Source organism: Aotus nancymaae, unplaced genomic scaffold (assembly GCF_030222135.1).
Source record: "Aotus nancymaae isolate 86718 unplaced genomic scaffold, 86718_ANA_hifiasm-v0.15.2.pri h1tg000036l, whole genome shotgun sequence".
Classification (NCBI taxonomy): Eukaryota; Metazoa; Chordata; class Mammalia; order Primates; family Aotidae; genus Aotus; species Aotus nancymaae.
Window position 1 is genome coordinate 61,800,878 of NW_026988450.1, and position 24,933 is coordinate 61,825,810.

Sequence of the window (24,933 nt, forward strand, 5' to 3'; positions counted from 1 at the left end):
AGATTTTTGTATAAGCAGGGGTGGTCTTGGAACCAATCTCCTGAAGATACTAAGAGGTAACTACTTTCTTGTTTTTCCTCCTATCTCATTTACTCTCATTCTTAATCTCCTTTACTGGTTTATCCTAATTTTGTGGACTTTTTAGTGTTGGAGTGTCCTAGGATTCAGGTATTAGTTCCTTTTTCTTTTTCTTTTTTTTTTTTTAAATTTAATAATCACTTCAACTTGTATAAACAGGAATAATTACTTCCACTTCAAGATTTCCAAATTTAGAAGTTTAGCCCTCATCTTTGACTGGAAACTAAAATTTGTATATCCAATTGTCTCCTTGAAATTTTCAACTACAGACTTGTTAGTCATCTCAAGCTTAACAGGTCCAAATTTAAGCTCCACATCATCCCTCCAAAAATTTTTCATCAATAGCCTTCCCAATATTACTTAATGTAAATTGTATTTGCTCAGTTCTGCAGGCCAAATAATCTGGGATCTGAATTAGCAGGTTATTAGAGCTATTCTTTAGAGCTATTTTTTTCTTTTTTTCTCCAACTTCACATCTCAATTAAATTCTATGATTTATCCTGAAAACCCAATAATTCCCCTCACTTCCACTGCTATTTTCTAATTTCATAATTATAAACTCTCACTTTCCTGCCACAAATAATCTTTGTTCTTTTATCTTTCCCCCTATAGTTTATTCTCCACATAGTAGCCATAGTGACTATTTTTTTTTAAGTGATAATGTAAATCATGTCACTACTGTGCTCAAGCCCCTCCAATGAATTCACATTTCTTCTAGAGTAAAACCCGAAGTCTTTTGCCAGGCTCTATTAATTATCTATTAAAAGTCTTGAACCAGGCTCTATTAATTATCTTTCTTTCTCTTTCTCTCCTACTGCCTTCACCCATGGTTACTATTCTCCAGCCATAATGGCTTCTTAGGTGATCCTACAACACAATAAGGCCCACTTATGTATCTTGCTCTAGATGCCATTTCTGCCTAAGGACTCATCCAGTTGACTAACTTCCTTATATTTTTCAAGATTTTGCTCAAATCTCAACTTTTCAATTAGGTAAGCTACATACTCATCACAACATTCTTGCTCTCCTGACCTCTCTTACTCTTTCACACCTTTTCTTTCTTATCACTGTCTACACCAAGTATGTATGTACCTCATTTATGCTGATTACTGCTTATTGTCTTTATCTCCTGATAGAGCGTAAGTTCTACAACAGAAGCAGGCCTCTCTGGTGCTTTAGAAATAGAAGCCCTTAGAACAATGCTGTTAGAAAGCAGATACCCCAACAAGTATTTGTTGAATAAACATTGAACAAATGGAATTCTATTAAAAATCCAAATTAAGTTTGGAAATAATTTTAAGAGTGTCTAATCCAACTCTCCATCCAAGGATTGTAAATAGTTATTTACGAAGTATTGTATTTAGTTAACTTTTTACTTCTTTGTTTCTGCCATAGCACCTAAGCAGAGAATGCCATAATGTCAGAATTAAGAGAAACCTTGGATATCATAAGTGAGAAACCTGAGATCTAGGGAGGCGACATGACTTACCCATTGTCTTCCATCAACAAGGAGTCAAAGCTGAAACTAGAACACAAGCATCTTTATGCTATGTCATTTTTTATTTCACTATAATGGATCACTTGACATTTTTCAGGTCTCATATACAGTTTTATCCACCAGTAATAATTAATTTAATGAATGAATTGCATTCCTGTTGGATTATGCAGTGATGCTACTGATTTTTTTTAAATAAACAAGAACCTAACAATTTAGTATATATAGTCTGCAAGTAAAGCATTGACTAAGTGTAAATATTCTTTTTGCAGCACAATTGTTGGGCTGGTTTAGCCTGTGTGACCAAAGTCAAAAACAGGCTAATCAAGCCTTGCCATACTCTGTGCACTTCAGGAGTAAAACTATAATGTATTGTAGCTAGTGACAAGTTTCCAGTCTCTGAATGAAGGATCTGAAGTCAGAATAATTATTTGTAATTTTAATCAAAAGGATGTGAAGGTCTCCCTGTTCACCTCAGTTTTGAATGCTATTATGAATTGAATATGTTATATGAACAGTGCATAGTTATAAGGAAGAATGCTTGACATAATGCTACTTGAAATAAAGTGTGTTATTTTGATGACCATGTATTTAAAAAAGTAGGAGAATCTTGAAGGATTTAAGGGGATTACAGGGCCAGAATTTAAAAAGTTTTATTTTAATTATTTACAGATCATTTAATACACAAATTCTGTAAGTAATACATTTTAACAGGAATGTTATTTTATGATACTGAAATGAGTTTATATATTATTAATTTACCAATTCTATATATCTTTATGTTGGCATTTATAGAAATACAGTTTGAACATTTGTGTCATTTTCTTGAAACATGCCAATATGATTTTATTTTTTATTTAGCATATAAGAAAGATTTTGACAGGTCTACCTAAACTTTCACTGTAACATTAATTTAAAAAGAACCAAAAAAATACATTTTAGTTGCTATTTTCTTTCTAAGGAAGATGAAAATAAATACAGTGGCAGAGTGTCATTTAAAGGAGAAAACAGATGAAAGAAATTTGTAGATCTGATGCTGTTATTGGATAAGCTACATTGTTGAAACAACTTAGATCGATAAGAAGATAAATCATTATTAAGAATATTTAATCTGAAACAAGAAAGTGACTATATGAACATAAATGGAGGCATTATAATCCAGAGTAAATGTGACAGATTTGATTTCTAGAGTTTGGTGGTAGGTCAGGAACTGGTAGTATAAAACAGTGTTCATTTTCCTTTACTATATCTAGTAGTAAAATATTGGTCAAGTTAAAAACTGCTATTTTAATAGGATCACTTATATAGTAAAATATATTATAATTATTAAAAGATATATGGCATTATCACCTACCTTGTTATGACTTGAATATGAATCACCACTGAAATAGCAATTTCTCAAGCAATAGTTTTTAAATTATCTAGCATTTAAACAAAATTTAGGTGGATCTTACTGCATTCTGGTATGAATTTATCATGGGAATAATTAAAGGCATATAACTCTGAGTATTGAAGGCCTAAACATAGAGGGGGAAATAAGCAGGTATATGTAAGTGTGTTGCTTTTGTTCTATCACGAAATGTAGGATTTATAATTAAGGAAATGATTTGTACTTTTTTCCGAAGCCCAGGAAACTGTAAAATTTTAAAAACATTTGCATAGTGTCATTTTAGCAGCAGTCCACAATATTGTCTACTTTTCTTCTTCACACTCTTCTTCCCTTGTCTGCATGAAACTGTATTTCTTAAGACTTCCTTCTCTTACCTCTTCAAATGAACTCCCTTGGTTTTCTTTGCTGTATCATCCTTCTAAGCCCCGGCCTTATATGTTGTTAATTGTCAGATTCAGTCCTAGTCCTCCTTGTCTTCTCATTTTATCCTATCCCTATCTATCCAATTATACTGTTGCCTATTGGTTCACTCACCATCAATATTAATTAAATGTAAGTGTTGTGCTTTTGCTCTAAATTATTAAGTCACGTAAGAGATATAGTTGTCTATTAGATGGCTTTAACTTCACATCTCAAGCAATGTTCCAACTAAATATATTCAAAACAAATCTCAGTATTTATAGGGTTCTCATTCCAAACTTGACCTTTCTTCAGCAATTCCAATTTTGTGAATATTACTACTGCCTTCACCATTTGTTCAGGTCAGAAAACCAGGTTTTATTTTAATGCTGTCTTTTTCATCACCCTCCAGTCCATTACAATGTCCTTTTGATTATACATCATCAGTATCTCTCAACTCAGTCTACTTCCTTATCTCATTAATATGACTTTAATTCAAACTATCATAATCTTTTTTTGGAATACTGCAATCATCTCTTAAGTATCTCTTCAAATCAATCTCTTCATTTCAATAAGAATAATCATTTGCAAATTCAAACCTTTTCATGTAATTGTTTTGGATAAATTCCCATGCTTCTTAGCAAATCTTTATATGGCTTAAAAGGTCCTTTCTAGTCTAGTGTTTATCTATCTCTTTCCTTTATCAATGTCATCTTACCATTCTTTCTTTCACTCCGTTATTGAATCATAATCTACTCAATGATATCATGAGATACAAATTTTTTAAATAGCATAAAGAAACATTTTAGTTTAAAAATATTATGTCTTTTTTTTTTTGAAACGGAGTTTCGCTCTCGTTACCCAGGCTGGAGTGCAATGGCGCGATCTCGGCTCACCGCAACCTCCACCTCCTGGGTTCAGGCAATTCTCCTGCCTCAGTCTTCTGAGTAGCTGGGATTACAGGCACGCGCCACCGTGCCCAGCTAATTTTTTGTATTTTTAGTAGAGATGGGGTTTCACCATGTTGACCAGGATGGTCTCGATCTCTTGACCTCGTGATCCACCCGCCTCAGCCTCCCAAAGTGTAAAAATATTATGTCTTAAAAGCATGTTCTGAATACTTTGCAGGTTTCATTAGACAATGCCTTGAATTTCTTAAGAAACAAACCATATTCCCCCAGTGTTTAATTTTTGCTTTCAGATATAAAGGTATATAAAAAGTCTACTTAAAGGCAAATTACTTCCAAGGCTATTCAATTAATTTGAGAGAAAACATCAATATGGACTGACATGCTAAGAAACATAACTGTAGTTTACAATAGGAATAACTTTTATTTGTTTATACAAGTTTTGATAAAGTCGTAGATTACTTTTTACTAATTGAAAGATAAAATAATACCAATGGGAGGCTTTGTATTTCAAAAATTTCAATCTATTTTTTATGTAAATCGTCCATCTTCAAAATGTCCCTCAGATCTGACAACCTCTTCTCATAACTTTCCTATAAGATGTTTTAAATATCCAAACCTGTAAAAATCCACATTCAATTGTTCTTTGTTCCCTAGTTTGCTTCAACAACATCAATGCTAGGTTAATAGAAGCTATTCACTTACCATATCGTAGGTGGCTCAGAACCTTCTATTTCTAAGTAATCATATTTCTCTTCCATTTGAAAATCAGTAAATATGAGTGAAATTGTGTCCCCAGGCTCTGCTACAATGGTCCAAGTGCAATCAGCATTGTTATGGTACTCATTAGGAAAACTAGGGCTGGATATGATGCCACTGGATCCTCTCATTGTTCCTCCACAAGCGTCTTCAGCTGTTAAAAACGACAAAATGTTCAGTTGTAAGTTATTAAGATAAATGCAATTGCTCAGTTGTACGTTATTAAGAGAAAAACAAGTCAACATGTTTGGATAAAAATAACAGTCCACATGTGATACAAAGTGAGTACTATAATCATAGAGATTAAATAAAATGAGAAGTTTATAAAAAACTTATAAGCACATATACAAATATAAACTGTATCATAACAGTTTTATAGCAACTGGTTGAAATAGCAATAAAAGTAAGCAAAAAATCTATACTCCAAAATTAGATGTTAGGATAATAGAATTAAGACTTTCTTTTCATGTTTAAGTAATAAAGTGAATTAAACAAAGGAAACATGTATCTTAAAATCTGTGATGGGAAATCTTTGATCACTTTGTTAATGGAGGAGCTTTTTTGTTTTTTAATGCAGGTATGTACAACACAAAGACATAATTTAAAAGATAATATGATATAGTTCATGTCGATGGTGTGTTTCAGAAGTTATTGAAAAATGCTTGTAGAAATACAATTCAAATAAAATATTATGACATATCCAGGATATTTTGTTTACAGAGAAATAATAATATAACTAACATATCTTTAGAAATGTATTCCTGTGACATCAAACAATGTATCTTTTACTAAGTAGTCATATAATGTACATAGATACAACATCATAAATAACTTTTTGACTAACCTTACATTTGGATCTATGATTCTAATTTTCCAAATTGGGGCCATAGATTCTCCACTAGTCTACTTTTGGTTGATGGTAGACGCTAGCAGTGTGGTTATATGAGTAGCTGTGTTTGGAATGAAAACATAAGAAAAGCTCCTGTTTCATAAAGGAATTTCATAAAGGAATTGAAGCTGGGACATTTGCCTTATCATAAAATTGTTTAGGCCAGTCAAATTAATAGGTTACAAGTTCATGTGTGCAATAAATTGTCTTATTACTTATGTTATTGGCTTGTCCGACTCAGAATTCCTTCAAGTTTTTGAGGAAAACTCTTGCTCCATAATGACCAATCATTATTTGATGTGACCGATAACTCTAGAGCTTGAATAAATCAAGATGGATAACATTTTTCTATTCCATTCCATGATGGGTAGAAAGTAAAAAAATGTTTTGTTATTAGAGACAACTTTATTACTTTATTGTATGTATCAAATAGTATTAGCTGTTTTCTTTCTTGCTCTTTGTCCATTTACCTCTACAATTTATAAATAAAAAATGTAAGTATGCTCTTCTTAAAAGATATTTAACTTTCATCACACTATTGTATATATATTTTTTCAAATTTTATTGTTTGCTCTTTCTCTTTTAAGTTTGTTAGATACTTAAAGTGAACTAGCTGTCTTGTCTAGACCATGTGACATACTGCTACAAATATTTTCTCCAATGCCTTCAACACCTAAACCTTCTAGTCAACCTGTCCTGCTGTCTCTACCCCCAACCATAAACCACTCTATTCTTTGCCTTCTCAAGTACCAACACCAAGGTTGAATACTGCTTTGATAATAAATTATTTCACTGGTATATATTCACAGAAAACTGGTCCACAGTCTATTTAAACCAGCTCAATGAGCTATTTATTTTCCTTCCTCTGGATAAAATCTGAAGCAGACACATAACATTATGGATCATACTCAGATTAAGTAAAACATCTTACAGTTTAGAGATTATAGTTTAAGTGTTCTCATCTTAAAAATGTAAGTATATGAAGGCATATGTTAATTACCTCAATGTAGCCATTTCACCATGAACACATATTTCAAAACATCATTTGTACATGAAAATATACTTTTTTTTTCAGTTTAAAAAATAAATGAATTAACTAAATATCACAATCCATCAATTAATACATCCAGTTCTGGGTAATCAAAAAGAAATTGACTTCATTTTGGTTAAGCTTAATTGCTCCCAGACCTTGGGCGTGTGGCAGATGGAGCAGAGGTAGGGCAAAGGTGAGGTGGAGAAATAGGTCTTCTTCCTTATTTTCCCTGCTAGTATTTCTATTCATCCTCCCCTTCTCACTGAGCTCTCTGTAAGCCTCCTGGGGTTACAAGTAGGAAGGATCAGGGGATCTGAATACTCTTATTTTCCTAACACTAATTTGGCATTGGTTTTTAAGGGTTTTGGCAGACAAAGAAAGATGATTCCTTCACTCATAGACCCTTTCATGGGATCCACAGAGATGTCCCCATCAGTTGTATTACTGTGGGTGTGTCCCTCCAGCTGGCTGCTTACATTTCCCTCTCATGCTATGGATATAGAACAGTACAGTTCCATCTTCTTTCCATATGTCTCCTCACCTTTCCAGATTGGCCTCTTGGGCAGGATGTAAGACCATGCCAAGCCAGAACTCTGTCACAAAAATCCTGCATTTAGTCAAATGAAAACATACCCATTTATTCAACCTCTGTGGAAATGCAGTTTCTTTTAATATGTAGTCTTCTGGGTTTGCAACAGATATTTAAATACTTTAGCCACCATTTAAATAATAATAATATATTTTATCCCTTAATCTCCAAGACATAGAAATCGATTTCTCTACATTATCTCTGAATTTCTTCAATCTAGACTCACAATGCAGATAAATAAACTCCTGACACACAGAACAAAGAACAACCCAGAAAATAGCTCACTTCAAGGAAATTTTTAATTTATAGCAAAATAATTTCAACCAAAAGGTATGACTAATTTTCACTTGAAAACAAAGATACAAACTCAGTTCCTTCAGCATTCAAACTGATGTTCATGTCAATTCTTGTACCAAGTTCTATGCTCAGCACTTCTATTTAATCTGTTTATTATGACAGAGACTATCATAGAATCAGTATCTGACAAAATGGTGAAATTGGTAAACTTTGCTTCAGTAAATGTTAGATTAAAATAACATTTGGCTTGGTGTCCCTACTTGAATGCTTAATTCAAGGCAATATTTTAAAAAACAACATAATTTCTGTAATTATGAATTCATAGAAGGGCATACTACCTAGGTCAATTTAAAAAGAACTTATAGCAGAGTTGTGACAAGTAAAAGGCAGCATTAGAACAAACCATGAAACTCTTGAATCCAGTGGTGTGCTCTTGCTGCTAAGTACCATGGCTTGTTCTTTGTTCAAAATGAGTTGGTACATATCGAGTAAATGACAGGATAGAGGCTTCTATTCTTTCATCATTACTCTGTTGTGGCCTCCAGGCTTGCTTGTTTAATAAATGATGCCTACATTTTCTATTCAACAATTCACAGAAAGTGAGAGGTTAATAGAAGGTTGTTCCATAGAACCATCTCCTTAAGGGCACAAGATGCACATAGGATCATATTGGATATTTGTATAAACTTCCTGTGAAACAAAATTTATTCGTTTTGTCATCTGTTAGGAAAAGTATTCACTGAAATCTGCCAAGTACCAGGAGGAAACCATATAATCTGACTATAATGACTATTCAATGTTTTCATGATACATGCTCTCACAGAGCATTCTATTAGTGAGTCAGGCTCTAAGCAAATGACAAAATGAATAGATAAAATTACATTTCTGGCAGGTCCTATGAAGAAGGAATATTTAGGGCTACTACCGTATGTTTGGGGCCTTGAAGTAGTTCGAGAATTAAGGAACAAGAATTTCCTGAGAAAGTGATGCTAGACTGGAAACTCAAAGCATGAATAGTAAACAATAACTGGATGAAAAGCAGAGAGAAGAGTGTTTCCAGCAGCTTCACTGACACTTTTACCAAAGGTAATGGGCCTGGGTGCTACAGCAAAAAGAGTGAGGGGCTATTTAGTACCAAATGCAATTGGAAGGGCAACTAAGAGTTAGACCTTGTAGGACATTTCTGACAAGAGTATGGAATTTATTCATAGTATGGAATATTAAAGTGTTTTTAGTGGAGATATGAGATAATTGGATTTAGGTTTTGAAAAGATCATCTAGTTGCTCTATGGAGGGATAGCAGAGGAAGGCCATAGTTGATGCAGATTAGGAGGCTGAATGAAGAGTCCACACAAATTTTTGCAGGCTTCATTGCTACCTAAAGATAAAACATCTCTTGTTTTGACTATATTACTATATTTTTATTTTATTATAGTCAAAAGATTAGTTTGGTCTTTCTAGATATGTCAGAAAAAATACCATGATGAATTATAAATACTGTAATAAATTAGAACATCCATCTTTGGCCAAGGCTTAAGAATAATATGTTTTCACTCAAACAGTAAAGCAATGCCATTAAATACTTTAGACTTCCCTTGAGGTTAACTAGAAGTTGTGATGGCTTCAGAATGTGGTTGCTTAACATACAGATAATACAGTGAGTAATAAAAACGATGGTGGATTTTCTACTTTTGTTCTAGGAAAAGTATAAAGATTGTAAGATTTAAAGTCATTTAATTTGTATATATGTATATGTATATACATTTACATATGCCAGATGTTGGCAAATTGCATGTTAAGAAGCTTGTACAGTCAATCTGCTGTAAAACATAAAGAAAACCACAAATTCAGCTAATGGAATCAATAAGGATAATGTGGAATTTTAAGAATGAGGATTAAAAAAATTAACCCATTTGGACTCTGGATTTAATCCAATTTTCTGGAGCAATACTATCAATTCCCTTGTAAATTCTTAATGTATTTAAATCTATTAATTAAAAACCTTGACTGTTAAAAATGTTAGTAAATATTATAATTGTTTAAAATACTATAATATAAATCTATCATCAAATAACACATTTTACTATACTTTAAAATAAATGAATTTATGTAAACTTCATAAATACTGCTATTTTGTCTCTTACCTATAGAGCAGGGAGAAACACAACAAAATAAAATAAAGATTAGTTGTATTAAAGTGAAAAGGTTTTTAAAAATAGTTCACTATGATTTCACAAATGTACTTTTTTCTAAAATTAAATTTTTATTTATTTTTAATCTCTGTGACAGTTATTTAGATATTGAAAATATATGACCTTGTTTTGGTTTTTGGTATGAGACCATACCATATCATTTAAGATAATATAAATCTAAACTTCTCCAAACATGGCTGTTAAAAAAATAAAATAAGCACAGCTTCAAAAAACACCTAAACAGTTTTCTATAACACATCTTTTCAGATACTGATCTCAACTGTACTCTGCCTTGCTATTAGTTTTTTCTGAAATGGCTTAGGGTTGGGGGTGGGGTGCAGGAAATAGGCTTATCACTAAAGAGAAATGAAGTGTACATTGTAGGAGAGAAGTACACTTGGTCAATTCCAGATGCTAAGCATTCAATCCAATTTCAAACTTTATCATGGGACACTTTTTTTCTGCAAATCTCCCTTTCTAAATCTAAAATTTCCATTAGCACTCAAGTGAAACTGACATCTATGTGAGTCTTTTTATTTCTTCCCAAGACAGGCATCACTGTTGTATGCCTCTTAATTAGGCAAGTTATTTAAATATTACACTGTTATTAATTAGCCATCATACTACATATATGGAGCAGTAGTTAATTTTCTGTAACTATCTCTAGTTACATTTAATAGTTCAACTTTATGCATTGTTGTGTTTAAGGAGAAACCCTTTTCTCATGGAGAAGAAAATTGAGCAACTGGTTAAATAACATAGCTTTAAAATTAATAGTTTTGTTTTATGTTTGTCATGGTATAACAAATAATACCTTCCCAGCTTCTGAAGAAAGGTGGATTTTCAATGATTCTAAAGGAAATTAAAGATTCTCATATTTTTATTTTTTAGTTTAGCTCCCTCAGTTCCTTTCATATTAAAACAGAGAAATTAAAAAGAAAAAGATGTATAACAGATCAAAGAAAAATATTCAACATTCATTGAGAGAAACACTTCTGAGAAGTAAAAAGAGCAAAGTATAATGGCATTTTAGCTTTGAAGGTTTATTTTTGAATGCACAAATATGCCTTTAACAAATATCCTACATTAATTTCCATTTACCTTCCTACGAGATATGTTGAGAAAATGAGACAGTTAATGCACTAAAGAAAGTAATTAATAAGTATGTGTTTTTAAACATCCAGCTTAAAATACTTCTCAGAATCTCTAAATAAGACAAAAATATAAGCATTTATTCAGTAAAACTTAAATTATTTAAAGATTTGGAGAAAAAATATTTAAATTAAATCAAGTAATAACCATGAAAGAGCAACAGGGAACAAATTTACATTATTGCTTTAAAAATTAAAACTAAGAAAAATATATATAATAACCATTTTAAAACATTAGACCAGGTCCATGCCGAACTGCAATCTAAGAAAGGACAGAAACTAAGAGGGAAAGTCCATAATCACTTGGCTTTCTCTTAGGAGATACATTCTGGACCATACAATAAGGAGTGGGAATACAAGCAGAGCATGGTGTTCCTTTGAGCTTGGTAAATAGAACTGAGGAAGCATAAGGGGAATGTAAGCTTTGCAGAAGAAAAGGACTCAAAAGATATACATTAGGTTATCTTCATTAGTGTTTGCTAAATACTAATAAATGCATGCAATTGGATGAAATTTTATGAAGTCACACAAAGAGGACTGTGTAAGATGAATGATTTCAACAAAGCACACAGGGCTGATATTTGTTCAGGTACCACTAGCTAGAATAGAGAGTTCACTATAACTGAATGGAGTATTCAGTAGAAATCTCAAAAGGGGTACACTTCAGTAGAGAGAGTAAACTATGCCTAGAGTTAAGGTCACTTAAAAATGCAATACTTAAAGCTTAAAGACAAATCTCAAAAGACACAAACTGAACCAAAAGTAACTTTAATACACACCAGAAGAAAGCTCAGGATTCTTTAAAGATATCCAAATCCAGAAACCAAATAACTTAAAATTCACAATGTTCAATATATAGTTTTTTATAAAAAGGACTAGCCATGTCAATAAACAAAAAGATATGACCCACAAGCAAGAGAAAAATCGTTAGAAACAGACCAAAAATATGGAGATGATGGAAATAGAAGATAAGGACTTTAAAACAGATATTACTATATTCAACTACTTAAAATAAGGGTTAGCACACTATAGCCCAGGCTAAATCTGGCTTATAGCTTGTTTTTTTATTGCCTGTAATCTAGTAATGATTTTTACATTTTTAAAGGATTATAAAAACAAACCAAAATTAAAGATGAATACATATTGGAAACTATATAACCAGAGAAAATCCTAACATATTTGCTATGTAGCCTTTTTCAAAAAAACTAAACTCAGAAAACAAGTGAGGAAAGAAGGGAAGATATAAAAAGATGACCACCTGAAACTTTAAGAGATACAAAATACATTACTAGAATTTTTTTTTAAAGAAAAAAGAAGAAAGAAAGAGAGAAAGAAAAAAAGAAAGAAAAGAAAAAAAAAACAAGAATGAAGAAGAGGAAGAAAAAGGAAGAAAAAGAGGGAGAGAGAACGGGAATATTGCTTTATTGCCCAGGCTAGAATGCAGTCTAAAAATGGGAATTGAAAACCTCTTTTATGCCAATAATTGTGCTTAACAATGGAGACAGGAAGGAATAAGGAAAGAAAATAACAAACAAGCAGCCAACCAATATTTCATTTAAACCTATGAAATGCTATGCAATTATTGAGGAGTGATTTACTTCCAATTATGTAGTCACTTTTGGAATAGGTGTGATATGGTACTGATAAGAATGTATGTTTTGTGTATTTGAAGTGGAGAGTTCTATAAATGTTTATTAAGTTTACTTGTTCTGGGTCTGAGTTCAAGTCCTGGATATCCTTATTAATTTTGTATCTCATTGATCAGTCTAATATTGACAATGTGATGTTACAGTCTCCCACTATTATTGTGTGGGAGGCTAAGTCTCTTTATAAGTCATTAAGAACTTGTCTTACGTATCTGGGTGTTCCTGTATTGGGTGTGTGTATATATAGAATCGTTAGCTCTTCTTGTTGCATTGATCCTTTTACCATTATGTCATGTCCTTCTTTGCCTCTTTTGATCTTTGTTGCTTTAAGGTCTATTTTATCAGAGGTGAGAATTGCAACTCCTGCTTTTTATTTATTTATTTATGTTTGCTCTCCATTTGGTTGGTAAATCTTCCTCTGTCCCTTTGAGTCTTTGTGTATCTTTGCATGTGAGATGGGTCTGGATACAGCATACCGATGGGTTTTGGCTTTTTATCCAATTAATAATATATATGAGTTTAATACTGCCATTTGATGCTAGCTGGATATATTTTTGGAAAGGCTGATACTGGTTGTTCGTTTATATGTGTAGTGTTTCTTTCAGAAGCTTCTGCAGAGCAGGCCTGGTGATGATAAAATCTCTAAGTACTTGCTTGTTTGCAAAAGATTTTATTTTTCCTTCGCTTTTGAAGCTCAGTTTGGCTGGATATGAAATTCTGGGTTGAAGGTTCTTTTCTTTAAGGATGTTGAATATTGGCCCCCACTCTTTTCTGGCTTGTAGGGTTTCTGCTGAGAGATCTGCTGTAAGTCTGATAGGCTTCCCTTTGTGGGTAACCTGACCTTTCTCTCTAGCTGCTCTTAGTATTTTCTCCTTCATTTCAACCCTAGTGAATCTGATGATTATGTGCCTTGGGGTTGGTCTTCTTGAGGAATATCTTTGTGGTGTTCTCTGTATTACTTGGAGTTGAATATTGTCCTGTCTTACTAGGTTGGGAAAGTTTTCCTGAATAATCTCCTGAAGAGCATTTTCCAACTTGGATTCATTCTCTTCCTCACATTCAGGTACACCTATCAAACGTAGATTAGGTCTTTTCACATAGTCCCGTATTTCTTGGAGACTTTGCTCATTCTTTTTTATCCTTTTTTCTCTAATCTTGACTTCTCGTTTTATTTCATTAAGTTGGTCTTCGAACTCTGATATCCTTTTTTTCTGCTTGATCAATTCGACTGTTAGCACTTGTGCATTCTTCGCGAAGTTCTCGTGTTGTGTTTTTCAGCTCCATTAATTCACCTATACTCCTCTCCAAATTGTCTATTCTCGTTAGCATTTCATCAAACCTTTTTTCAAAGTTCTTAGTTTCTTTGCATTGGGTTAGAACAAGTTCTTTTAATTCACAGAAGTTTCTTATCATCCACCTTCTGAAGTCTACTTCTGTTAATGGAACGCACTCGTTCTCCATCAGGGCTTGTTCCGTTGCTGATGAGGAACTGTGATCACCTGTAGAGGGAGAGGCATTCTGATTTTGGGTATTCTCAGTTTTTTTACGCTGGTTTCTTCCCATCATTGTAAATTTATCCACCTGTCGTCTTTGTGATTTCCGACTTTCAAATTAGGTTTCTGAGTGGACGTCAAACTTGATTCCCAGCGCCGAAATCCGAGCAATCCACTGAGCCGGCCAAAACAGCAGTGTTAAGATTGATGGTGCTTTTCTGCCCGGGAATCGGCCAAAAGGGAACCCAGTCCCGCTCACTCCACACCAAGAACCGCCGCGTTGAGGTGCCAGCAAAACCGCCGCGCCGGCCACAAGAGTCGCGCTAGTGACCCGTGGGGCTCCTCCACTGGGAATCTCCTGGTCCGTGAGCAACAAAAATTCGTCTGAAAGTGTGGCGTCCTCTCGTTCTCTGCACTTTCACTAGGAGCTACTATCCCGAGCTGCTAGTGGTCAGCCATCTTGGATCTCTCTCCCCATTACTAGAATTTAAAGAAATACTCAATAGGCCTCATAGAAGATTAGACAGTACAAAAGAAAAGGTAGTGGACTTAAAGACATGGCAATAGAAACTATTCAGAATGCAGCTAAGAGAAGAGCAAGATTTCTTTTTAAAGAATAAATATCCCCTGAAGGAATATATGTTATTGAAGTTCCAAAAAGGTTGTGGAACAGGGCCAAGCATGGAAAACTATTGAAAGATTAATGGTCAAAAGATTTCCAAATTTGATGAAAATATAAAATCCACAGATACAAAAGGTATAGAGTAGTTTGCATCTTAATGTGGTAGAGACAACTAGCTGAGATTTGAAATTCATGTTCCACTTCCATTTATGAGGTGTTGCTGGGAGGCAGCTACCAGCCAGGACAAATTTTTTAGTGCTTTTCACATCTAAGTGAGGTCATGTAGCTGAATTCGCATTAATAGATTGTCAGTGAATTGAGATGGAATTGCAATCTTTGCCATCCATATTCTTTATTCTCTTTCTATCTGGATGGAGGCTGTGGTCTTCTGCAGCTTCAATGCCTACATGCTGATGATGGCAGAGTCTTTTATCCACTTGAGTATTTAAAATGTTTGCCTCCCTCTCATTGTAAACTTTATAGAGACCAAGTTTATGTCCCTTTTTGCTTATATTACATTTCTCTTACTTAAAAATACTGTATCTACATATATAGTAGGGACTCCAAGTGAATGTATTGAATTAAACATGAAATAAACAAATAAATGAATATAATTATTAAAATTGATCCTCAGTTTGGATTCTGATCTCTGAGCACGTGCAGAATAGAATAAACAGAATTTCAAAGAATACGTCACTATTCAAAAACAGAATAGTAAGATAAATGGAGCAAAAAGACAAAACAAAGTAAAATGATGGGGTTAGTTGCTAAATACATTTTAAGAACAAATTATGGGGCCAAGTGTGGTGGCTCACACATGTAATCCCAGCTTGTTGGGAGGCCAAGGTGGGCAGATCACGAGGTCAAGAGACTGAGACCATCCTGGCCAATATGGTAAAACCCCATCTCTACTAAAAATACAGAAATTGGCTGGGAGTGGTTCACGTGCCTGTAGTCTCAGCTACTCAGGAGGCTGACGCAGGAAAATCGCTTGAACACAGGAGGCAGAGGTTGCAGTAAACCAAGATCACGCCACCATACTCCAGCCTGGTGACAGAGTGAGACTTCGTCTCAAAACAAACAAGCAAACAAAAAGAACAAGTTATGTATGTTGCAGGTCAAAACTTTATAATAAAGAAAAACACCATAATTGGAAAATTTCTACTTCTGTTCAGCAAGTGGAAATTGTTAATCAATTTCTATGCTCCCTCCTTAATTTCAAGAAAGGGCAACATCACTATATACAGATTCCAGAACTGCGTAGGTAGGAAATTTTTTAAAGTCACAGATAAAATATCAAACTAAATAAGTGAATTCATCAGAACTGAATACCAGGAAATATATAAAAATATATCAGAGACAAACAATTAGACTGAAATATTTTAAATACCATTTTTAATATAATAAAAATTTAAATACCTAGGAATGAAAGTACTAAAACATGAAAAAGCTGGAGGTAAAGCTCTACTCAAAATATTACTAAACATTTTTGAGAAAAATTACAAAAAACCTATGTAAACAAATTAATATTTTGTCTCCCAAAATTAATCTATGGCTTTAGTATAATCACAATCAAAATACTGGCAAGTGTGTCTAGGTAATTGACAAGCTGATTTTTTAATTTTCTGGAAATAACTCAGACAATTATAAATAAGAATATACAGCTGAAAAACAACCAGATTTCAGACTTATTATACAAATACAGCTACCATAATCAAAACAATAGAGAATTAAAAACAAGTATAGACAATTTAACCAATGGAACATAATAAAGAGTTCAGATAAAGACTCACACATATTTAAACCCTTGATTCATGACAATAGCAACACTGTAGAACAGTAAGGATAAAACATCTTTTCCAACCTTGGCCCTGCAAAATTTATGTCCTTCTCTCATCCAAAATACATTCCTCCCTATCCCAGTAGCTCTAAAAGTCTTAACTAACTCTAGTATCAACTCGAAAGTCTAAAGTCAAGTCCTATTTCAGTATCATATAAATCAATCATGGATAAGACTCAAGGTATCATTTATGCTGAGGCAAATTGCTCTCTGCCTATGAACCTCTGAAATAGAAAATGATATGTGCTTCTAAAATACAATGGCGAGACAGACATATTCGATAGACATTCCCATTCCAATAGGGAGAAATAGGAAAGAAGAAAGGGGTAACAGGTAAGACTAAAATACAACAAGGCAACCAATATTAAATCTTATAGCTCAAGACTGATATTCCTTGGCTCAGTGGTTACCTTCCAGTGGCTAAGATTGTGTTCTCAAGGCTTCAAGCAGCCTTGCTCCCACAACAATTCTGTGTTGTGGCTCCATCTGTGAATTGGCTCTGTGCCTGGAACTCTCCAGAGCTGAAATCACATATCCAGTACTCTACTGGTCTGGATTCTCTGGGGTGGTCCTGCCCACAAGGCTCCACTGGACAGGACTCTTCATAGAGGGAACTCTTCATGGTGGCATCACTTCCACGGCAGTTTTCTTCCTAAGCTCCACAGCTTTACAAGGCATCCTTTGCAATCTAAATGAAGGAAGCCATGACCCCACAGCTTTGCTGGACATAGCCCATGTCATTCCAGGACTCACCAAAGCTACATCAGGAGTGGTTGGGAAGCATGGAAACAGAGTGCAAGCAGCAAGAGTTGAGGTTCCATAAGCATCCCAGTCCCTTCTTTGAAATTGTTCAGTTCCCAAGGCCTTTGTACCCTTGACCTGTGATGGGAATGGTAGCCCCATGATCTCCAAATTGTCTTTGGCATCATTCTTCCACTGCCTTGATGAATAGCACCAGGTTGGTCCATATTAATCTCTTTATCAAAGGGTCACTTGGCCACAACTTTCCTGTTCTCTCCTGTACACATGTCCTTATGTTTTATAATATTGACAGTCATACAGTTTTCCAAATCCTTAATTTCCACTTCCTTTTATTAAAAATTCCATCTTTGTATCATTTCTTTTTTCTCTTATTATAAGCTTCAAGAGATGCAAAGTCACACTTTCAACACCTTCAACACTTTGCTTAGAAATTTCTTCACCCAAATACCCTATATCATTAGTCCCAAGTTCTACCTTCCATAAAACATAAGGACATGAACACCATGCAGCCAAGGTCTTTGCCACTTTATAACAAGGGTCACCGTTTCTCTAGTTGCTAATAATGTTATTAGAATGTCCCTCTGACACCTCATCAGAATCATCTTTTCTGTCCATATTTCTATGAACATTTTTTATGACTACTTATGTTTTATCTAAGAAGATTGAGGCTCTACAGCTCACCTCTTGTCTTTTTGTACCCTCACCAAGATTGCCCTTAATGAGTGTACATTCACAGTAATGCAGGCTTTTTCAGCATGTATCTCAAAATTCTTCCAGCCTCTATTTGTTACCTAGTTCTGAAGATGCTTCCACATGTTTATGTATTATTACAGTAGCATCCTTTCTTCTTTGTACCAGTTTTCTGTCTTAGTCTATTCAAGCTGTTATTTCTCATGGATCTGGAAGTTGAGAAGTCCAAGATCAAGGCAACGGCACATTCAGTGGCTGGTGAGGACCCACGTTCTGGTTCACAGATGGTGCCTTCTTGCTGTGTACTTATGTGGTAGAAGGGTTGAGTGAGCTCCCGAGGGCCTATTTTGTAAGGGCACTATTCCCATTCATGAGAGCTCTGCCCTTTTGACCTAATCACCTCCCAAAAGATCCGACCTCCTAATATCATACCATGGGAATAAGCTTTCAACATATGGATTTTGGAGGGACATAAATTTAAACCACAGCATGGGATAAGAAGAGAAGACAGGATTGAAGTCATTATTTTTTTCATTCCTAGGGCAGAATAAGTTTTCAAGGATTTTTAAATTGTTTTAATAAACAAACCATGATTATGTTCATTTATGGGGTACAGAGTGATGTTTAAATTATGTTTACAATGTGGGATAATTAAGTCAAGCCAATTCACCTATGTATCATCTCTATTATTATTTTTGAGGTGAGATATTTAAAATTTATTTTGATATTTAAAATTTATTTTGTGACTTATTTTGAAATTACATTGTTATTGCTTGTAGAATCTCTGCTGTGCAATAGATCTTAAAACTTATTCTAGTTTATCTGAAACTTTGTACCTTTTAACCAGTGACTATTCACTTTATCCCTCTGCCCCGCTAATCCACCAATCTTATTTAGATTTCTCCAGTATTGCTTGTATTCATTTACTTGTGTGTATGTAGTTCTATGCAATTTTATCACATGAGTAGGTTTAAGTATCCACAATTGCACTCAATATACACAACAGGCCCATTACTACAAGGATTCCTTATGTTGCTTTATTTATTTATTTGTTCATTTTATTTTTTGAGAAGGAGTCTTGCTCTGTCACCCAGGCTGCAGTACAGTGGTGTGATCTAATCTCAGCTCACTGCAACCTCTGCTTCCTGGGTTCAAGTGATCCTCCTGCCTCAGCCTCCCGAGTAGCTGAGATTACAGGTGCCTGCCACCATGCCCAGCTAATTTTTGTATTTTAGTAGAGACAGGAATTCACCATGTTGGTCAGGCTGGTCTCAAACTCCTGACATCAAATGACCTGCCTGCCTAGGCCTCCCAAAGTGCTGGAATTACAGGCATGAGCCACTGCACCCAAGCATGTTGCTCTTTCTTAACTACATTCACTTATCTCCTTCTTCTCTCCACTCCCTAATCTCTGGCAATTATTTCCTTATCTGTCTTTTATTTTCAAGATTTTTATTTCAATATGTCTTATAAAATGAAATAATACAGAATATAATCTTATGGTGCTTACTTTTTTTTTTTTTTTGCTCATCTGGAGATCTTTCCAAGTTATTGCATATTCCAGTAGTTTATACCATTTTATTGCTGAATAATATTCCATAAGTATGTATGTGATGACAGTTTTTGAGAAAACATCTTTTTAAATGAAGTTGGATACCAATTATTGACTACAAATTGCCCTAGGATAAGAGCTTGCCAGTTCAATGACTTTGATCTGCAACTAGACCTCTCAGAATACAATGATATGCACAACTCACATATATATGGTACACACACCACACACATACACATGCTTGGCAAAAGTTGCTCTTTATTTTGTGTTGCAACTCCAGTTGCAATTATCCTGGGTTCCTAGAAAGCCCGTTTCTTGGACTGAGAAGTATTCATGAGTCTGAAGTCATGGCAGAAAACTGAAGCTTCCCAGGCAGTCTTATTTCAATGCCTTCATAACAGTAAAAGGAGAGTTCTCATGTCCAAATGTTAGAACCTCCCAAATAGTGCTAATCAGAGTTCTCACTTCATTGAAGATTGAACTTTGTTCCAAAACTGTTTAAGTGACTTGCTAAGGCAAAATAGTTGGGATTTTTGTTTGTTTTGTTTCTGAGCCAATGCTAAAAACAGTCCTCTGGCCACTTTAATAAATAGCTTAGGTTTATATTTTGTTTTGCAAGTGAAGTACTGGCCTTGTAGTATGATCAAAACTACATAACTAACTTCTGTGCAGAGTGCAAACCTATAACAGGGGAGGGACACACACACACACACACACACACACACACACACGCCTATTGATCCCTGCACTGCCACAGCTGACTGTGTCACCTTTGACATTCAACTTTGCCTTATTTCTTGGCTTTCTTGACATCTCCTCCCAGGTGTTCCCACTGCACTATGTGCTCCTTGGAGCCTGAGATTCTGGCCATAGTCTACTAAGTGGAGAAACCTCAGACTTTGAAGCCTGAAAGTTTCCTAGACTAAGAATTATGGATATTTTGTTTTAGTTTTATTTATAGATATAGGGATGCATGCTATGTATAAATTTATTAATCATAATTCAATCATTCATAGTCATATTAGGAGCAGTAATTTAAACTGCTGACCTCAGTGCAATTGCTGAAATTTGCAAATAAAATTAAATACAGCAATAAACATAGATAGTAATGTTGCATCTCTTTCCTCTAAGGAAATGAATAAACTCTAGTCCACATTTAATGATTACATCTGGGGTAGGCATGGAAGATAAAAAGACAAAAAATATCTATGTGCCAAGCAAGTACCATAATAAACAACAAATAATGTTTTTAAGTGTTAGATGTGATTTAGGTCACATTTTCCTACTTCCTACAGGATAGCCTTTAGTTTCAGGGAACCATCTTAACTGTATTGCTGGTAGGGACATGCAGTCTTGCTGAAAAAATGGAGAAATAACCACATACTGTTGTTTCTCTCTCACAATATTTGCACTGAGTCATCAAAGTACAAGTTCTCTATATCTCAATAAATTCTTCTGTTTTTACTTGTTCTAAGCAACTGCTTCAAACTGATAGAGTTTCTGAGAGTCTTCTCTACCAATGAGAATCAACAACCCTTCAAACTAAAATTCATGAAATCAATTCTTCGAAATGAACACAATTTTTGGAAAAGATAATTGCTACCTAAACTAGTTAAGATACTTTTTGAATATTAAATATTCTCCACAGGCAGTTGAATGGTTAAGACGATTGAGCCGATGGCTATAAATTACAGCATCATCATATATATGGAGGACAATGTTGGAATCAATAAAGTAGATATTACCTTCTAATAAATAGTATACAGTGTGAACAGTGGAAACCTGGGAAACCATAATATTAAATTAATTGGTGGAGAAACAGGAGGCAATGAGGTAGAGTAGTGGCTAGACAGGTAAAAGAATGGTCAATAAAGTATTCACAAGACAGACAAAAAAAAAGAGTTCTCTAAGGAATGAGTTAATAACAATGTAAAATGTCATGGAGAGACTCTATTTTAAAAATGTGAACAATTATGTGTCTATTAGGAAAATAGTTTCAATAGAAAGTGTGAAAAGAAGCAAGACAGCAGTCAGCTGAGAAATAAATGGCAGGTAAATGAGTAGAAATGTTAAACAAAGACAGATTTTCTGAGGAATTTGAAAAGGGAAGAGGAAAAATATACTGTTAGGAAAAGATAATAGAATAAAATAATAAAAATTTAGTTTGTGTTGCTATTGAGAATAGGATGTGTTGGCTTCATTTGTGTTTGGATTTTGGAAAGATATTGGAGAGATGTCTATCAGCTGAAGGGATTCCAGGTGGAGAAAGACCTTGACCTAGGCAAAAGATGGGGAATACCACAGTGAATAGATTAACTATTATGCATGGGTTAGTACAGTAACTTTTTATTCTGACCATGCATTAGCATCACCTAGAGAACTTTTAAAAAGTGTCCAACTGTAGACCCCATTATTAACCAATAACATTTTTACAAAAAATTAAAAATTGCAGGGGCTAAAGATGAATTATAGGTATTTTTAAATGTTTTCTTAGTGTTTCTGATGGCAGCCTAGCTTGAAACAGAGGTAGATAGAACATTGGAAATTTTGAGAAAAATCATACCCTTATCATCTTCACTTTCATAAATGAAGTAACATTGAATTTGCTTTCTGAGAGTAAAAGCATCAAATGGAATGGAAAATCATGGAGAGCAGTGAAGGTTAAAAATGAAAGTAGGCACAAATAAAGAGACAGTTGTTATAAAACATAAAGAGCTGAGATGATGGCCACTTTAGTTACTTAAACCATAGTTCTTGGGCCTTTCCGTGTACCTACTGAATCAGCAACTCTGGGATGAGGTCCAGCAATGGAGGTTTTAACAAACTTTCCAAGTGAATCTCATCCATGCTAACCTTTGAGAACCATTGACCTAGGAAAATTCTGAATTCTTAAATAATGGTCAGAATTCTAATCACCATCTCAGGGAATTCAGAAAGAGGAGGACTAGATCTCACCAGTCCCTTGGAGATTTGTGAGACATCTCACACTGTATTAGCCAACTAGGAGAATATGTAATTTTGAGGTATTGTCCCTTTTATTTCATAATGTTTTAAATTAATACAACATACATGCTGAGAAGTCCACAACTTCTAAGTGAATGGCTTGATAAATTTTCACAAAATGAACTCGGCTTTGTTGCTAGCACCCACATTGATTATGTCTTTATTAACAGCATGAGAACAGACTAATACAGAAGCCTAGACTATCTTTTTAAAGTTGAACTCAGATCATGTCAACATTATATATATATAAAATTATTTTTTGCAGATACAGGGTTTTTCCATGTTGCCAGGCTGGTCTCAAACACCTGAGTTCAAATGATCCTCCAGCCTTGGCCACTCAAAGTGCTGGGATTATAGGCATGAGCCGGGATTTACATCTAATGCATGTTTGAGTAGCTTTCTTCCTATTCTACTTCACATGCCAGGCCAGTAAACATCCATTCATATATTTTGTTTATTTTCATAAATCTCATGCAGTATTTTACCATATCTAAAATTAGTGAGCTTGAGTTCAGTTTTCTTGAAACAGAAAAACTGAAAATTTTTGTAAATCTGTTTGTTTTATGGACAATAAGTCTCATTTAACAGCAAGAATTCACTCCTGTATGGAAAGAAATCATGTCTGTCCTTCTCATTTTGCAATTTCAGTTCTTAGAAATAAGCTTAGCATGGCCAGGCATCGTGGCTCAAGCCTGTAATCCCAACACTTTGGGAGGCCAAGCACTTTGGGAGGCCGAGGTAGGGGGATCACCAGAGGTGGGGAGTTCAAGACCAGCCTGACCAACATTGAGAAACGTCATCTCTATTAAAAAAAAAAAATACAAAATTAGCTGGGACTGATTAGTTATAGCTTTATCACCACCACCACCACCACATGGTGGTGCATGCCTGTAATTCCAGCTACTGAGGTTTAGGCAGGGAGAATTGCTTGAACTCAGGACTGGAGGTTGTGGTGAGCCTAGATTGCACTCTAGCTTGCACAACAAGAGTAAAACTGTGTCTCAAAAAAAAAAAAGGAAAAGAAAAGAGAAGAAATAAGCTAAGCATTTAGTGAGTGATCAAAATAGCTATCTAAAGTGATATTTAATAGAAGGGCTTTAGAGAACATCCTTGACTTTTAGGTGGACATTTAAAATTTTTTTAATAAATTAGAATATTTGCCTCCTTTAATTCAAGTTGCATGACTCCTTGGTTTTCTCATTCCAGGTGTAGGTATAAATTACTGTATGGAGAAAGAAAGAAGCACTTTTATCTTTGTCTAGTAAAGTTCTTCTAAAAGTGATAAGAAATTGTCATTTAATTTGCAGTATGTGTGTGTTTCTCAAATCTTTCAAATACTCACTGAATTGTTTGAAGATAAGAATCATGTTTAACATAACTAATGGTAGCCATATATTTGAGTATTCATTTTGTGTCAGTTAAATGCTATCAACTTTAAACATTTGTCTTTTTCTCTCTAAGTGATTGACTGATTCACTTACCCATGCTACATCATTTCTCAATGGGACCAAATTAATATCCTATCAACTTCAATCTCTCTTGTCCCATTATAATTTCTTCTCTACAGTGAAGTCAAGAGTATTTTTAAAGTGAAAATTAGATTCTGTCACAAACAATCTCCTGTTTGTAACATTCTATTGCTTTTCTTGAATTTGGAATAAAGCCAGTGTCCTTATCATGATCTTAATCTTAATACACAGACCTCTGAGTAAACTCAACACACTGCTCAGTTTTCATTTTCTTAAATTTAACAAAGCTCCTTTCAACTTTAGGAACTTTGTTGGTCTTGGTGGCTTGTAGCTTCTTTCCCAAGATCTTCCTATGATTGACTACTGATGTCATTCAAACCAGTAATGCTTTTCTTGACTAATAACTAAGTCAGCTTAAGCAATCCCCCATCAGTCTCAATTACAACATCCCATTATGTTTTCTTCACTCAACTTATCAAGATCCAGTAGATTTTTGCTATTGTTGTTTCATTTGACTTTAGAATACAAATGCCATCAACTCTTGACTACATTACTAACACATTAGTTATAGCTTTATCTTATGTACGTAGAACGAGGCTGACTTATGGTAGATATCTAAAGAATATCTTATCTGATTAAATATGTTTATTACTTCTCAATACGTCCATACAATTTC

General features: G+C 34.3%; 1 protein-coding gene across 1 annotated transcript in view; it reads right to left on the bottom strand.

The window, feature by feature from the left end:
- The window catches only part of CSMD3 (CUB and Sushi multiple domains 3), a 1,293,678-nt gene that overhangs the window by 957,703 nt on the left and 311,042 nt on the right, over window positions 1-24,933 (bottom strand). Inside the window, exon 5 of the mRNA XM_012443291.2 lies at window positions 4,976-5,183. Coding sequence (XP_012298714.2) covers window positions 4,976-5,183 — 208 coding nt within the window. The remainder of the gene's footprint in view (window positions 1-4,975; window positions 5,184-24,933) is intronic.